Source organism: Ictidomys tridecemlineatus, chromosome 8 (genome assembly GCF_052094955.1).
Source record: "Ictidomys tridecemlineatus isolate mIctTri1 chromosome 8, mIctTri1.hap1, whole genome shotgun sequence".
Lineage (NCBI taxonomy): Eukaryota > Metazoa > Chordata > Mammalia > Rodentia > Sciuridae > Ictidomys > Ictidomys tridecemlineatus.
Window position 1 is genome coordinate 97,273,933 of NC_135484.1, and position 18,999 is coordinate 97,292,931.

General features: G+C 34.3%; 1 protein-coding gene across 1 annotated transcript in view; it reads right to left on the reverse strand.

Annotated features, from left to right (window-relative positions):
• The window catches only part of Gfral (GDNF family receptor alpha like), a 58,111-nt gene that overhangs the window by 17,323 nt on the left and 21,789 nt on the right, over positions 1 to 18,999 (reverse strand). Inside the window, exon 6 of the mRNA XM_005318849.3 lies at positions 16,417 to 16,667. Coding sequence (XP_005318906.2) covers positions 16,417 to 16,667 — 251 coding nt within the window. The remainder of the gene's footprint in view (positions 1 to 16,416; positions 16,668 to 18,999) is intronic.

Sequence of the window (18,999 nt, forward strand, 5' to 3'; positions counted from 1 at the left end):
AGAAAACATAGAGTTAACACTCTAACATACACGCACAGAAAATGATTTCCTCAATAAGACTTCTGAAGCTCAGGAAATAAAACCAAGAATCAATGGATGAGATGGCATCAAATTAAAAGGCTTCTTCACAGCAAAGGAAACAAGAGTGTGAAGAAACAGCCTACAGAATAGGAGAAAATTTTTACCAGCTACTTTTCTGACAGAGGAATAATATCCAGAATACATAAAGAACTCAAAAACTTAACATCAAAAAAAAAAAAAAACAACCAAAGACCCTGATCAAAAAAATGGACATATGAACTAAACAGACATTTCTCAAAAGAAGAAATACAAATGATCAAGAATTATGTGAAAAACATTTAAAACCTTCAGCAATCAGGGAAACACAAATAAAAATAACATTTCATCTCACTCCATGACAAGAGCAGTCATCAAGAATAAAAATGGATATGCTGTTGATGAGACTGTAAATCAATAAAACTACTGTGGAAATTAATATGGAGGTTCCTCACAAAACTAGGAATGGACCCACCATGTAAAATAGCTATACTACTTCTTAGTATTTATCCAGAAGAATTAATTTCAGTGATACATGCATAGTTATATTTATAGCAGCACAATTCACAATAGCCCAACCAACTGCAGTGTCCATCTAACAAATGATGCACACATTCATTATATAGAAAATGTAATGGAATTTTACTCAGCCATAAATAATGAAATTATATCATTTTAAGGAAAATAGAACTGGAGAATAAGTAAAATAAGCCAAACTCAGGAAGTCAAAGGTCACTTGTTTTCTCTCACATGTGGAAGCCAGAGGAAAAAACTGTAAAAAAATTAAATAAATAAATAAAAAGATCTCATGAACCTAGAAACCCAGTAGAAACCCAGTACCCAGTATGGTAGAGGGAGTAGGTCAGTGGAAAGGAAAGAGGTGATACTAGGAAATAAAATCTACCAAATTGTGTATTTTGCATATACAAATATAATGAATTCCACTATTATGACATAATGATAAAGTACAAACAAAAAGAGTGATATACTGAGGGAAAATTTTTTCTTGTGTTGGTTAAATAAATTATTGTCAAGAGTTTGTCCAGATCCTGATGCTGTTGTTAATAATGCAGCATTTTAACGATCTTGATCTTTTTCTGGCCTGTGGTTGTTAACTCTCTCTGCAGTTTCTTTGAGGCAGTTGATAATGTGCTTAAAGAGCACCAACCCCAGATATGGTGTCAAATATAAAACTTAATGCAGAGATGAGGCTTATCTGTAGACTGCCTCTGTATTCTAGAGACTGGTGCCTTCCAGGGTAGCCCAAAGTGTGCTATCGTGGAGAATTCCACATCATATACTCTTATAGCTAAGTCTCATTCACTCACCACTATCTTTGAGAAGTCAGATAAATCTAGACTATGCTTAAAGACCTATGATTTTTTTTATTTTTTTATTTTTGGAGTTCTGATGCAGATTCCAACTGCTGGGACCAAAGTGTCTTCTAATGTTGCAAAGTTACCATGAGAAATATGACTCATTCATATATACTCAGGATGAATTTTGGGTGTTTCAACAAGTAGTCTTCTCTAGAGGATGGGTGCACTTCAACCCCAAGCCTAATTTCATTCACTGTAATGCACACATTCTGCGCTACTTTCTCAACATTGAAAACTATACTGCTGAAACTCAAGTGATGACACTGTTCTGATACTTGCTGATTCTTGAGTCCATCAGATCATTGGAAACCAATGTGAACAATGAAGCTGTGGAACCAATGGGGATTCTTCTAGTGATCAAAGTCTACTTTTTCATGTTTGTAACCTGACAATTTTGATATTAATTTATCTGGAATATAGTAATAGTATATTTATACATAATAAAACCAGACATCAACTCAATATTCTTTAACTTTAAATGATTCTCTTTCTGGGGATATTTTATTGTATGGGGAAAAAAAAGGGAGGTGTTTATTACACCAACAGAGCAAGCAAATTTTAAAATATTTAAGAATCATGATACTAAGGATGGTACCACAAAGTAATCATAGCTCCTCCTGTGGTGGTATGTAGTTTATGATTCTATTGATGATTGGGAATAACACTTTTAGGCTCTTGCTAATTTTACGTAAAGAATGGCTTCTTAAAGTCAGTGTTTGTTAAAGTGTGGTACCTGCATCAACATCATTTGGGATCTTGTTAGAAATGCAAACACCTAAGTTTTATCTTAGGCCTATTGAATCAGAGACTCTAGGGGGAAGAAATGCAAAAACATGTAATTAACAAGCTTTCTATGTGATCTAATATAGCTATTTCTATGTGATCTAATATAGTTTGAGACACAGAGTTTTAAGTCACTACCTCAAGAGTTTTACAGAAACTATACAGACTTTGCTTGAATTCTGATGACACTAAGATACTCAGCAGACATGAAAAACAGATTACTAGGTGGTCATCATACATCAAGTCAATTAGGGTGATCTATGTGTTGCAGTGACCAAATATCTAACAAGATCAACTTAGAGAAGGAAAGATTTGTTTTGGCTCACATTTTCAGAGGATTCAGTGCAAGGTCAGCTGGCTGGTCTTCTTTTGGTAGGAGGTGAGACATATCCTTGTAGAAGGGTATGGCTCAGCTCAAGGAAGCCAGGAAGCAGGGGTGGGGGAGGGAGTAGGTATGCGTGTGTGTGTGTGTGTGTGTGTGTGTGTGTGTGTGTGTGTGTGTGTGTGTGTAAGGCCAGAATAAGGTAAATTCTCCCAGGGCATGCTTCAGTGACCTCGTTTGTCCAACTAACTCTTTTGTTCCATAAGTGCATTTAGCCATTAATGGTCAAAGCCCTCATCACCCAATCAATTCCCCAAAGCCCCATCTCAGAAAATTGCTGCACTAGAGACATATGAGCCTTTGAAAGACATTCCAGATCCAAACCATAACAGTTTACTGTATTTTTAATAGCTTATATATAGAACTTAGTATAGTATTACCTATATATATTACATATGTGTGTGTGTGTGTGTGTGTGTGTGTGTATAACTTTTTTCCTGAAATGATCCTAGGAGATAATCTATGTCATTACTACTGAAAGAGGAATCCTTGCTCCAGCATTGGCCTCACCTCGGAAATTTTTAAAAACACAAATCTAAAGCCCCATCCTACATCTACTGAATCAGTATCTGCATTTTAAGTAGAAATCATGTGATTCTTTTGCACAATAAGGTTTGTGATAGATTGGCCTACTTTGACCATCTGCCCTAAAATTATTCAAGGATAAAATTTTATTTAAGCAATTACCTATCCTGAGAAAATACAACACCTTGGATCTTACAGAAATTATCTTCCCATACTACCTGTGACATCACAATGTTTATGTAAACCTATTGGTTTCTATGATTTTCCAAATTCCTCAAATCATACAGGAAGAGTTACTATTTACAAAGTTTTACTACGTTCCAGATACTTTACATGAATTAAATGACATAATCTTTGTACCAACATTCTGGGTTGGGGATGATTATTCTAATCTCCATTTTAGACATATTGGTGTGTGTTACCTTTCCAAGGCTATCTAACAAGGTCTATTAACACTTGAAAACATGACATTATTGTTCATGGTTTTTAATCAAAATTCAAGAGTTGGCTTGAGGGAGAAGGGGAGTAGAAGAAGGGGCTTGGTTAATATTTTAGATTTGAAAGCTAATAAAGGTTAAATATGCTGATTTGTCCCTGAGGACAAAACCCAAAGAAATATCCAGAATTCTAAGTCTATAAATTCAAGAGCATAAAAGCCAAACATTACAGAATTTGCCATGGATGTAAATTTGTACATTTAGTGGTAACTAAACTCATTTTAAAGAAATGGTTTATTTGTTTTTATTATTCTTTTTATTGCTGACTTAAAATACACATGCCTGTTCTCTAAAGAATTCAAAAGAGTTTGCAAATAATGAAAAACAAGATCCTAGAGGAATAATCGCTGATTTCTAAAAGGAAAAACATACATTTATAAGTAAGTGTCTATGAATTTGATGGTCTACAAATTCACCATGGAGCCACTTTAATCCAGAAAATACAAAACACTGGACTGTTTAGAGACTATGTTATAAATATGAACACGGAGGAGAAAAATTCTGTTGAATGTTCCTTGGAAAACCAGAAGACTTTTTTAGCACCTGGACTGCATTTGAAGGAAACTAGACTTGAATTAGAGTTTTGTGTAGAAACCAAGAAAAAGTCAGCGGTTTTGGCTAGATGAAGTGATTTATTTAAAGCCAAAACTCAACATAAAGCTCCTGGAATACTAACATATGAATTGGCTACAAGAGAATGATGTGTGTGTGTGTGTGTGTGTGTGTGTGTGTGTGTGTGGTGTGTATGCACATGCATGACAGAGAGAGAAAAAAGAGACTTTTGCAATCCACATGTCTTTCACAATTCTCTTAGCTCATTTTTTATCCAGAATTTATAATTCTTTTTCTCAGATAACCAGCAATGAGATAACAACAAAAATTAAGATAAGAATTTGAACATGAGTTTAAACTTGTATCAATTCACTGTCACAGACTTTAAATTATTTTGCTAAAAATAAGTGTAAATTTTTGCAGTTCAGAACTAAATACAAACTACATATTATGCACCTTCATGTGTATGTGTTTGTGTTTGTGTGTGTGTGTGTGTGTGTGTGTGTGTGCCCTTAAAAGACCTTCTACAAAAATGGTCACTAATGAAATGTTATTTTAGATCCAGACTTTCACTGGAATAAACAGATGAAATGTAAGGCTAGATGAAATGCAGCCAAATAAATCATCTATCATTAATAAAATCATGAATAAGTTTTGCCAGCACCTGAATATCAAATATAGGCATCAATTGACAATGGGGTAAAAAATAGGGCTATACAAATTGAAGGATAGAAACAGGTAATAATTAGAAGCAGTCTTTATTTAAGACTATACACATTTTTAGGAGTTTATATATTAGTATTTCATGCAAGCCAGCTGGTTCTACAAATCTCCTGGGAACAATCTTGTCATCCTGATATTATCAGATGGAGCTTGCCATATCAGGTCTTTAAGGGGATATACACATTTAAGAGCAAAAATATGTTAGGATCAATTGCTTATTTACAGGGTTGACAACATGCAAGGATTGAACATAAAATAGTTCCTTATCCCTGAGAACTTTTGAAGGTAGATCAATAAAGAGGAAAGTGTTGGGGAAAAAAAAAAGTGGCTCGAATGTGTTTTTTGTTTTGTTTTGTTTTAGTAAGCAGTGGCAGCAGCCTGATCCTGTTAATTCCTGGTTCTTTTGTTCATATATTTGAATTGAAAATTCCAGCTTAAATGGAAACATAAAGGACTGAGGCTCTTAATAGGGAAGATATTTGATTAAGAGGGTTCTAATAAGGGACAGAAAAACAGTGGTATTCAAAGACAGTGCTGCCACTGAGATGTGGTAGACATTAGTTCATTCTTTCTTTCTTTCCCTCACTCATTCTTTCATTTGCTATCTATAGAGTGGCTTATGCATATCAATAGTTGTTTGGGGGCACTGAGGTGAAGCAGGCCACCTTGAGAGATGTGCAGTATTAGTCTTATTAGTCCTGCCTTTCTCAGTACAGACGTTTCTCATTCCCTGAGAGGTGTGAGTGAAAAGAGGTTCTGGGACCTATGGCTGGTGACCGGGTTTTTCCCACATGTGGATTAGAGCAGTGGTTCCTAAACTTGGCTAAAATTAGAACCACCTGGGTGATTTTTAAAAAATACAGATTCTGAGTTCCACCCCTGGCCTACTGATTTAGAATTATTGTGGCTAGTGCAAAATATCTATATTTTAAATAAACTTTCCAGATATTTCTGAAGATTATTTGGATTTGAGGACCAAAACTTCAACATCCATTAATACTCCTCTATAGTTTGTGATTGTCATTGCGACCATCAGGTTTTTAATTTATAATGAAATGAATGTTTCCAATAGAATCTGGGAATCAGCTAGCTCCACTGAAAGCTTACCAGAAACTCCTAATAATGTGTATCATCTTAATAACACAAAGAAAGAAAGAAAAAAAGAAATAGAAACCAATTGTTCAGTTCTGAGTTCATAACCAAAACATTGGTTTTAAATTCCAGTGTTTAAAATGTATATAATATTTGCTCTGTAGCAGGAACTTCAAACACTTAATATCCTTCAAGCTCTCTGGATAGTACATCACGTCTCTGGTAAGCCCTATTAGGAGAGTTATAGCACAGACCCCTGGGGTTCCAGAGCAAGGCCATGACACCTACTGTAAGACTACTTACCTTTTGAAATAAAGTTCCTGCTGAGTATTAGCAGATCACTTGAGTCATTGGTTCCCAGAAAGGTGAATGAAGTGCTCACTATAAATGGACAGCATCCATACACTACAAACTCAGAGGTGGCCCTAGAGAACACTGGGGAAGGGAAATTTTCCCCATAGGCAGAGAATGAACAATATTCTTGGTTGCTCAGTCTGCTAGTAAAGAGAAGTGGACAGAAGTAAGATTCTCACTCAGTGGTAAATTGCTGGTCAAAGGGATGAAAAGAACCAACATGGAAGATTTAGACACAGAAATGAGGCAAAGTGACATGTGGAAGGACCATGGCAAGGCTACAGAGTGGATAGATTTCTGTATTTCAGATTAATGCCCAGCAGAGGGTATCTACCACAGAAAACGTCCTCCATAAGCATGTAAACTGGTGATGTATCCAGAGGAGGTCAGCTAGGCTCGCACTGCAGCCACCCCATGCTTGTGATATGAAGAGAGTAGCTATGGTGGCAGGAACTGTGGCTACAATGTGGCATGGGTCCAGAAGGGAGTATTTCCTCTCCCTAATGCTGGTTGATCAAAAGTTCTGCTAATGCTGACTGATAAATCTACCATCATCACCAAAGACTTATATGGAGATCTTATTTGGGTAGATTACTGGTAGATTAATAAAACTGTAACCCTTCTATCTTAAAGGAAAGCAGTGATGCCTCCCTACTATAAATATGGAGTTATATCTACTCTGAATATGGAGTTGCCTTCCTTCTTTTCCACCAAAATGTATCCTAGAGTATCTGATTACATATTTCCTCGTGCAGTGCTTCACCTTGTGCTTTGCCATACACCTTATTCTTTCTTCCCCCATAATTTCCACTGCTTCAGTATCAATTGAGCATGGGGTTCTGCTGAGCATTCATGCCTATACTAGATGAAAAAACTAGAAATCGAGACTCATGAAGATAACCCATAGAAGTGAGGGACAGGCTCCAAATGGTGAATATTTTCTTCTTTCTTCCCCTGTAAAAATATATCTGTAGTGCATTTCTGAAAATATCATAAAATATTGTAAAAGCAGCAAGCTTTAGTTACCTGAACTAGAAGACAACTCAATACCATATATTTGTATTGACTACTCACTCACCATTTCCTTTAAAAGTGTTCCTGAATAAAATACTATGCACAAGCCTTTGCTTTATGTTTTGTTCTCTGGCTGGCATAAAAGATATAGTCAAAGATGATTTAAAACTTTCAAGTATATATGAGTGTGGTCCTAATGATAATAAAATAGGATCAATTTAGAAAGTCATATTACTTCCTATGTTTGTTGGAGATACTGTAGCAGAGACTGGCTAGCTACTCACCAAATTCATGTTCCTTTCTACTGGGTACAAGGTTAAACTACTTTTCCCAACTTTCCCTTCAAACACATGCCAGTGGAAGTGACTTGCAATGCCCTTAAAACTGGTCCATGAAAGTATCCATGTGATCTCTTCTGCATTAGCAAGATAAATGAAGAAGGATCTGTGAAGTTAGAAAAGGGTGCAGCCACTCAGTGGAAGTATTTTTCCAAATTCACTAAACAGCTAAACAACACCTAAACTCCTCTTTTAATGTCTCCCAACTATTCCCTGTGCAATTATATTTTATGTGGTTGAGAAAATAATCTACTGAAATCTGTATTATTGTCAGCAGCTATTGATGGCTTATCCTACATAATTGGTACCTTGAAATGGAGGTACTCCCAGGTTTCATACAGCCATAAAATATACAAGACTGTGTAGCAGTTAGATAGTGAGGAAATGCCTACTAGAAGATGAAAAGATAGAGAGCTTTTTTTTTAATTTTACAGTGGCAAACCATCTGGCACAATTTAAAAGGGAGATTAAATATCCACCTAGCACTAAATGAATTGGTTTCAGAAAACAAGAGTGATGATATGAGCTGATTAGACAGCATTGTGCATGGTTTTCCAATAAAATGATGTGTTCAGGTAGAAACTGGCTAGTCTTCAAGCAGAGATGAGAGGATTAAAATTAGGACTCTCAAATGAGAAAAAGCTGACTGATTGCTCCTAGGTTCCAGATAACAAGAGATAAAATAGTTAATTCCAATTGTAAGAGGCGCTGTAGTTCTAGGTTAAACTTATTGCCTCAACTATGCAGCAAAAACTAGATTACACTCAAGTCTACTATTCAGATTAGCTTAAAAGATGAAATTACAGAGAGTAACACAGAGGGGAGGAAGCAAGGAAATAAGACAGATTTAGGAACTAATTCAAAAGTATACTTTTTATTGTGGATACTGGCTCATGAATCATGAAACTGACTGAAAGCAAATAGATTAGAAACCTAAAACATGTTTAAGAGATTAAATTCCCAAGGAAACCACCAGGCTGTGTGCAAAAATCCTGTGACTGTTAAACTTTAAAAATCTTTCAATCTCTCAAACTATAAGAACAGAATTTGGCTTAAGAGAGCCCCAGGGCTGGGGATGAGGCTCATCGGTAGAGCACTCGCCTAGCACATGTGAGACCCTGGGTTCGATTCTCACCACCACATAAAAAATAAAAAGATAAAGGTATTGTGTCCAACTACAACTAAAAATAAAATATTAAAAAAAGAGAGCCCCATATTCTCCAAGGAGGAATCTAATAACCTACTTCAGATATGACCCTGGAGAAAAATGGTCTACAAAGAATCTTAGGACAAAATGAAAGACATAGAAGTAGATTTAAAATATATCTGACCTAGGATCTAATTAAGGAAATCCACATTGCCAGAAAGGCTTCTCCATGCCTTTGCAGCAGGATCTCATTATTGTGTGCACTCCCGTTTTTCCTTGATGATGATGATGATGATGATGATGATGATGATGATGATGATGATGATTTTGGTACCAATGATTGAACTCAGAGGCACTTGAGCACTGAACTACATCCTCAGCCCTATTTTGTATTTTGCTTAGAGACAGGATCTCATTGAGTTGCTTAGCGCCTCGCCATTGCTGAGGCTGGCTTTGAAATCTAAATTCTCCTGTCTTAGCCTCCCAATCCGCTAGGATTACAGGTGTGCACCACTGCATCTGGCCTCATTTTTTCTTATTTTTAAATAGAATGATTTTGCTAAGGTTATTCTGTTTCTGATATGTGTGAGTGTAAATGCATATGAGAGTGCGTGTTTGGTGTTAGTGTTCATGCTGGGTGGAGTGACATGCATAGCATTTTTATTTCATAGGTTGCCTATCTACTAAAAGACACCACAACATCTGGATTGCAAATCATGCAACATCCTGGCCTTGGAGTTGGTGGATGTAAATTTGGGAAATTTTGGAATGTCTTCCTTGGGGGAAGGGATAAGTATCTTCTTTATATGAACAGAAGAATAAAACTAATATTTTCTAAAAGTGAGAGTAAACTATGGTAGAGAATTACTTGTTAATTAATAGCCATAGCTGCCTTTCTTCCTGGATCAAAGCCACACTCATTTTCTGGCCTATCTTGAGATAGGTGTGGTCTTGTGGGTTATGGTCTATAGACTATGGATATGGGTGATGTTCCCTGCTGCCACCACCAAACCATCGAATGTTCCACTGCACCTGGATGTGTTCAGTACTCTCTTTCCCTCTCAGCTGCATGAAGAGGACTCTGAGGTCATAGTTTGAATCAAAGGTACATTTGGAAACGAGGCGAGTCCTCTAAATGCCTACTTCTAATGCTGATTGGACTTTTTGTTACCAAGGAATAAACTCCCACTGTGTAAAGCCACTTAGCTTCTGGAGATTATTTGTTATATCAGGCAGCCCTATGTTAAGTTCAAAAGAAGATACTACTATCTGGGTGCTAAGCAGCTCAATGAGATCCTGTCTCTAAGTAAAATACAAAATAGGGCTGAGGATGTAACTCAGTGCTCAAGTGCCTCTGAGTTCAATCATTTTATTAAGCCTGAAGCTTAGTAAAATCTCTTCCCTAAATATTAAAAATCAATGTAGAGCTACTCATGCTATCACCATGGAAGAAATCTCAGAGAGGAAGAACTGAGTTTCTTTAGGAGAGAGCCTATAGCCAAGCTTTATTAGTCGGACAATTTCATAAGCCTATCAAGTAAGCTCAGAAGAAAAATCCAGAGGGATCAGAAGAATGACAGCCGAGAGAGAAAGAGAAAGAGAGAAATTTTATCAATCAAGAAAGAATATTCAACTGTTCATGGTACCAATAAAACAAAGACTTTCAGAATCCCTGAAATGGTGTGGTAGCTTTTCCCATGGGAAAGCTGCCTTTGTGAATGGATCTACACCCAGTGGCTAGGCCAGAATGGGTGGATCAGTATGCAAGAGACGAAGAAGTGGTTACTAGATGTTGTGGGGAGAGTTAAGGAGGACAAAAAAGAAAGGAAAGAAGTGAGCATTGAACATAGAGAACAAAACTATGGTTGTTGAAAAGCATCTGGCTATTAACAAAGAAAGCACAAGAGAATTCAATACGTTTTTAAAAATTTATGAGTATTTAAAACATTTCTGCATGAAAAGTTATTTATAAAAATCAATTGAATGTCTATTGTACAACTACAAAGAATTTGAAAACATAACACTAAAAAGATATGACTTAAAATAGCAATTGTAATCCTTAACAATGCCTAGAAATGTAGCCAGTGTTGGGAAAGAACATTATTGACAAAGTATTTTTATTGATAAAATAATAAAAAAAACGTACTGAAAAGCATAAAATTAAAATACATATTATTATGGGTTGCAAGGCTCAATATTATTTTTAGAAAGTAGGCAAATGTCTAGCAGCAGTGCCCTGGTGGGGTGTGGAAGGCAGAGGGCACTTGGGGAGCAGGCAGCTGAGAGTCTGCTTATCTCTGGTAAGAGGGGAAGGGGCAGGTGACAAAATATCCATGAGCTGAGGCTCCAAACCACTCTAGTATCATCCATTGCTCCACTGCACTTCTTTTATAAAACACAGACTTAAAGATGAAATTATTAATATTTTCAAGATGATGACTGCTAAACATTAAACCCCAATTTTGGGGCCATTCCGGGCATAGAGCCTTATGTGCTGCCCTGGCCACATGAAGCTGATACTCAATTCCTGCCACCAGATATTGTGATTTTATCAGTTTATTGGGCATCAGATCGTTTTTTTTAATTTCTCACTGAATCTAATGTTCAGCAAAGATTAAGAACTGCTGCTGTCCTAAAAAAATATGATACACTTGTGTTTTAGAATGTTCATGCTACATAATTTGTAATAGCAAAATAGTGGGAAAAAATAATATCTCCCAACTGTAGAATGAAAAATCACATTTGCAGGTATTTTTATGAAACAATATTACATAGAAATAAAAAGGAATTTGCAAGCTATACATCACAATATGGCTTCATTTAAGGATAATAAATTTGCAAAAAAGCAAATGCAATCCCAAGTTAAAAAAATTATTGATTAGAGTTTTAAAATGTGGTAAAATTAGAAAGGGAAGCAAGGGATTAATAAACATTAAATTTCGGTGGTTTGTTGAGGGGAATTTTAAAAAGTTCAAAGATCATGACCAATGTTATTTTTAATTGAATGCTAAATAAATTTATTCTTGATGGTTACATTTATAATCTAGATTATAAATTTTCTTTGGTGACGGTTAAATCATTTATGAAAAAACAATTCTTTGAAAAGGCAGTAGAAATTATCCTATTGAGGAATGATGGTTGAGTATTCAAGAAAGGTTAAATAATTTGTCCTCTATATAACCCTTACAGCACAGAGCAGGTTGAAGATCTGAGACCAAAGTCATCTCCCACTGGGGCTTCACTTTGCCATAGGAGGCCATTAATTCAGATTACTGCAAGAGATGTGCAGGTTAGCAGATCCTCACAACCAGATAAACTGATGTACTGGCAACAAAAGTGCCATGACTGATATGGAAGAAGCATGATGTATGATGTGGTGAGTATGAATTAATAAAAAGAAATGGGATATTACCTGAAGCCATTGAAAAGATCCTCAGCCTTATTTATAACAAAAATATAAATTAAAATGAAAAATTTCTAAGAATGTAATGAGGACAAATATTTTTTTTCCAATTTCTACCAAAGGTAAAAATGCAAAAAGAAAATTTTGTGGTCTACTAATCCTAATGATTGAAACCTATTCTATTGAATTGCCAGCCAAAATGTGTAATAACATTGATGATAGCAATTTCTGTATTACATAATTTCATGCAGCTTTAATGTCCACATTAATAAGAGATTAATTAACAATTGTGGTATAGCTCTCTTGTAGGATACTATGCAGTTTTTTTTTAAAAGAACTAAGCCATTATATATTTACATTCTTTGAAATGGGTGTACTGCTTAATTTTAAATTTGAAAAACAAACTGTAAGACAAAATACATACCTTACATAAAAAATGGTGTGTGTGTGTGTGTGTGTGTGTGTGTGTGTGTGTGTGTGATGTGTTCAAGGGTTTACGAAGTATTCAAGGTATGGATGAATTACAAACAAAAGTTCGAAAATATATAGCAATCTTTCTAACATTAATGATCTGAAGAATGGGATTGTAAGAAGAATACATATTTATTTCTGTAGTCTTTAAAGTTTAAACTTAGGTCACATTTGGATTGTATGCTTTCCATTCCTTTAGTATTAATGAAGGATAGATTTCTTTTTGTAAATTTTCCTAACAGAAGGAGCTGAGGTTTTAGACAGAGAGGTGATATGTCCATACCTATTCCTTAATGACATACTTCCTATACCAAAAAGACAGTTTCATGCAAGGTGAAAAAAGAACATTCCTCTCAGCTTGAAGTTCACCCTCCCTACTCATTAATAGAACGGGGAAAACCATGATGGATCCACTAGCCCTTCCCATTTCAATGGTCCTCTTCCTGGTCCCTCCTCTCTGTCAGCTCTGTTCACTCTGTGCTGTAGAAATGACAGAAGATTAAGTCTGTTTTAAATGTAAATGTTAGCTGATGAGTGAAGGCTGGAGGCAGAACACAGGTTGCTCAGGAGCCTCTCCTCCTCAGTCTAGTTCTGCACAAAGAAATAGACCAGGCTCTTAAGTGTGTGTCCACAGCTTATTTCTGAGAACAGAGCTACATTTTCTGACAAGGCTTTGGAGCAGACTGGACAGACATGAGCTTGATTCTTTTACTCTTTCATAAGCAAGAGAATGTAATGGGCCCCAAGTAAGCCAGCCAGGGTTGCTATTGTCCTAGGGCAAGCCATGTATCTCTTCCCTGTCTAAGAAGTCAGTTGTGTCTAGCTCATGGAATTTTTAAGTGAGAATGTGTGATTAATTTTGAAAATGTGACAAAATTTATACACTCAGTAAATGCAAGCTACTCTACCATTAGATATAATTCCTATAACATTCTGAATTTGATACATAGATGTAGATTATTTCCAGACAACTTTTTACTCAAAGCAAGTGTTTATCAAACTTCAGATAGCAACACATTTGTGAATCACAGAATCAATTCCAAGGTAATGGTCAATATTGAAAAAAAATAGAATAAATAATGTCTCAGAAATATGGCCCATTGCTCACAAAAGCTAATGTGAAATGTATTGCTCACTGTGGCCTAAGGCAAAAGAGTTTCAGAAACAACGCTTCTAGGTTAAACGCATGTGACAAACTGAAAATTCCCCTAGGTCCTGTGTCACTCCATTCTGCTCCTTTTGAGAAAACTATGCAGAAGTTCAAGAGTCTTGGAAATATGCTGTAAAAATGAATTTTCTTGAAAAATGCAAGGGAGTGTGAGTCTGATAAGGGACATCTGGAGCAATGATTTCCTTCAAAGACTTCCTTGTGCCACTTCTGTTATATTTAGGGCAGGGAACAAAGTTTTGTTAGAACTAGTTAGGCCTAATGGCTGGTTTTGGATTCTGTTTAATTCTTTTCCTATTAATTCAATACCAAGAACTGTGACTGAAGTTTCTAAAGTTCTGTATCCCTGTCACTTGAAACTCCTAGTATCAACAGGTAAAAATAAAAGAGAAAACTTCCTGATATATAGTTTTAACTAGGTGAATTTTTTTAAAAAAGTGAAATAGGCTTGAAGATTTTGTTTTTCCAAAATATTCTCATAGTTCTTCAATGTTTGGGGCTTCTAAATTTCCATTTATATGGCCTCTCTGTAAATATTTTTTGCTCCATAAAGTATTAGCCAAACACTATGAAAATCAAATTAAATAATTAAAATATATATGGGAGAAAAGTAGATTTTGAAATAGAAGTATGATTCTAAGAATATCAGTTTTAGAGAACTTATGTTCTAGAATTGAGTCATTTACTAATATCAAGTCTGTACATATTTTCATACACATTCTTTAATATGTCCACCAACAAGTAACTATATATATCTATATATATATAACTATATAGGTATATATAATTATATATATGTGTATATATATATATATGTACATGTTCACATTTTTAGGTTCTTTCTATAAGATTCATAGAAATGATACCCCTTGGCATATATATATATATATATATATATATATATATATATATATATATATATATCTGTTGGTTTAATTTATTTAGGCACTTGATATGTGATTTTATGAGCCATTAATTATAAATACTTTTAGTTTAAATAGAATTAGTGTTAATCAGACATTATTAAGAAAATATGACAACATGTACAACACTGCAGTTCTCTTTAAATCATGATTTCAGTTGAAATATGTCCATTGTGCTAAATATAGAAACTGTAGCTAAGTCACAGAAAACACTGTTAGGAAATAAAACCATATACTGAATTAATGTGTCCATTAGCTAATATATATCACATTGAACATTGTGTATCTTCTAAGTATCTACGAAGAAAAATAGAAAAAAATCAAAAGTTGTGTGGGTCTGTATATATGTATAGACATAGATATATACCTCTATCTGTCAATTTCCCATAAATATAAAGATTTGGTTTGCTATAAAACAAGATACATTCATTATTTTCTTCTGAAAATAGCACTTGCAGGTTTGCTAGTTACAACCAGGGTCCCTGGTGCCTACAGAGGATTTAGACCTGGAGGTTGATAGGGACTAAACTTGAAGATGAATATAGGAGAGGCTTTGAATTAGTACATGTTCACATTCTTAGGTTCTTTCTATAAGATTCATAGAAGCAATACCTCTTGGCCATTTGTTTACTTTGAGAATCTTAGCAAATTATTTAAATTCATAAATTTCAATTTACATTATTTCCAAATTGGAATAGACAATCATTTCAGAAAATATTGTTTATTACCTTAACACTAGAGTTGATCAGCAGAAATGTTAAAGACCAAAGGGAGGAACAAAACTAAATTGAAAGATAAATAAATACATTGTATATAGACTGGGACAGTCCTATTCAATACACTGTTAAATTAATGACCCTCTATGAATCCTTCCTTGAATACCCACGTCTTTGTGTAATAACCTTCAATAGAGGCCCTGAGGTTGGCCTTGTGACTTGCCTGGCTTCATGGAATATTTAAAATATGACAACAGCAGACACTTGATAAATTCCAGCATATTGGATCTTAGCTACTAGAAATTTTGCTGCCAGCAAGAAAAAGTCCAATACATTACTGCTGAAGAGGTCCTCTATAGAGGGACCATGCCACATCAGCCAATGATGCTTGCTAAACACCATCTGGGACTGTGGAGCCTCAGTAGATTAACAGATGGCTGAGGCTACATGAGTGACCCAGACAAAACTGTCAGAAGATTTCAACAGTAGATCCAAGCCCAATCTGCAGAATTGTAATCAAATAAATATTGTTGTAAGCCAATATTTTGAGCTGTTTTATTATTATCTTATGCCAATATTTTGAGCTGGTTTATAACTTTGCACAAGTCAAACCTTTTATGCTTTTGGTATTGAATTAAAAAATGATAACTAGGAGTGAACTATTTCATAAAATATAAAAATTGCCATTTTCTGAAAAGTGAGTAAAATAGCAAATATAGAGATCTTAATCAGAAAATAGATTTTAAAAGTGAATAGCAAACATAAATTGTCTTTGTGAACAAATTTTTTGAGCAGGATTACCATTATGCACTGCATAGTGAAAAAAAGAGATAAATAGAAGATATAAAGAAAGAAAGAATAATAGGGATAGGATTTCAATTAGAGAACTTACTAAAACATGATTTTCTATGAAGCATGTGCTCAAAAATCTTGCACAAAGACTCTTCACTTTGTGTGACACTTCTGCAGGTGCACTGTGCTTGAAGAACAGTCCCAAGGGTGCCCAAGTACGCTGCTTTGCAGTCATCACTTCCTGAGCAAGTGAGGTCCTGTTTGCCCAACATGCTGATGCAGGTTTCATCTTCATGGCACTTTCCAGTTACCCGAGGCCAGCATTTGGACTGAAATGTTCTATAGCGTCTCCTGGAACAAGAATGAAGAACATAGAAAAGTTATGTCTGATTCATTCTACTGTCTTTTCTACTCTCATTTTCCTCCCTCCCTTCCCTTCATTCCCCTCTGTCTAATCCAATACAGAACCAATTCATAACTAATTAGAATAAGTTAGGCTCTATGTATATATAATATGTCAAAATATACTCTACTATTATGTATATCTGAAAAAATAAAAATTTTTAAAAAAGGAAACAGTCCCAGGTAATGTATGATTAAAAAAAGAAAAGAAAGAAAGTAAAAGAGTGAAAGAAACAGAATTATCTGAGAGATTTTGCAGCATTGATTTTTCGAGTTTAACATGGTTTTGGAACTAGCATTTGGCCATTTTCTCAAACATCAACTGATTTCAAACAAAGCACTTGACCTTTCAAGTCAATTTTCCCACAGAATTGGTGCTATAATATGTATTTCACATTTCTAAGCAGACTCTAATTAGAATTTACAAAATGTTTTGAGATTCTCTGGCAGCAAGAACAAAATGTTAGCAGTTTACTTAATGGCTAAGAAAATCCATTGGAAATGCATCCATCTATAACTTTTCTATATATTGGATTCTTGCCATATTAGCTTTTAATAAAAGTCTAGATAATGTTCAGCAATTTCATTTTTGAAACTTTCACAGTTTTTCTCCGTAGAATGAAGGATATTAGTCTTCCAACTTAATATTTATCACCTAAAATGACTTTCTTCTCTTTCTTAAATAGGTTACAGCCATTAGTGATGGAAGCCCTTAGGATACATGCCACAGTGAGCTTATTGGTCCACAGAGGGCTACTTTGCTAAAAAGGAAAAAGCCACATTGTTCTCAATAATGTCACATTTAAATAATCTGAAATATCACCTTTTCAGTACAATGGTGAAAGTTAATTAGTATGTAATAAAATTGATAATTAAGAAAATACTACTAATTTCCTAAATGATTCTGAGGCCAAAACACATATGTTCCTTTAATGCAATTAATGGTTATATATAAAATTATATATGAAATGATTATCTAAATATAAGTTTTTAAAGTATTGATAATTTATCAGGAAGTTGACAGAGTAAATACGAACTTGGGCATTTTTAATTTTTTATTATTTATTATTTTTAACAAATATTATTTTAAAAATTTGGGTTCTACTAAATTAAAGTTGTATAATTTTTTTCATTTAGAAAATAGTAGTGAAAGTTTGCCAGAATAATACATTAAAAAATATTTCATTAAAAATAAAAACTACTTTGTTACACAAATACCTAATTCATTGGAAATCAACATTTGGCAAAAAAATTATATTAAAATTTTCATTTGGTTTGGAATATTTTGATGCATGGCATTTTCATTATCTTTATTTTCTTGATATTCTTCAATGTCTTATTTTAGCTAATTGTTCAAACAACAAAGTGTTTAGAAGACTAATTTTTAAAAATGAATTATTTCATTTTTGCTATTAATTTCCAGTTACATTGAAAAATTTAAGGAAATTTGGTGTAAGTAATATTTGTACATTAAGTGTACTATATTCCTTTTGTAACCTAATATGTAACTACATTTTGTAAATGTACCATAACACTTAAAATAAATGACTTCTTTTAAAGTAAATAGAATTATTTCTAAGCAAATACTTTTTTCACTACTTTTTTAGTCTTACATATGAAAATATAATGTAGTATTATTTCCCATAAGTTCCTAAACATAATTAGAAGAAAAATAATCTCAGCTTCCACTGGATCTCTATATCAGACAAGATAAATTAGAAATGACCTTTATATTGGCTCCTTTCAACTATTCAAAAATTAAAGAAGTTTCAAAACCCTTTCTGAATTGAAGAATATGGAACAAGAAATTTCAATTTTAAAATCCAAGACCCTGATTTGCCCACATACAAGCTCTTCCATAAGAAAGGAAGTGATAAAGTATTTTCCATTAGGAGACTTTTTCATCTGAATTACATTAGCAATAATTTAATATAAATGCTGGAAATCTCCCTAAGGCAGAATTTGCTTGGGAAAATGAGAGAATTTGTCTTTTCACATAGAATACTCATATTGTATAATATTTTCATTGCCTCTATAAAGTATTCATTAAGGCACTATTTGCACATAGTGAAAGAAAATTGAAGGCACAAAACTGTTACTCTGTGAACTAATCTGAGAAAGAAATAATGTAAGAAGAGATATGTACATGTTCAATAAAATATAAAAACTAAGTACACAATTTTCAAAAATGATGGGAAAATTATGAACTGATTGTTTATCCTATTCCAGATCCTGTACCAAACACTTCAGAGAGGTACTTAAACATTAGAGACCTTGTAGA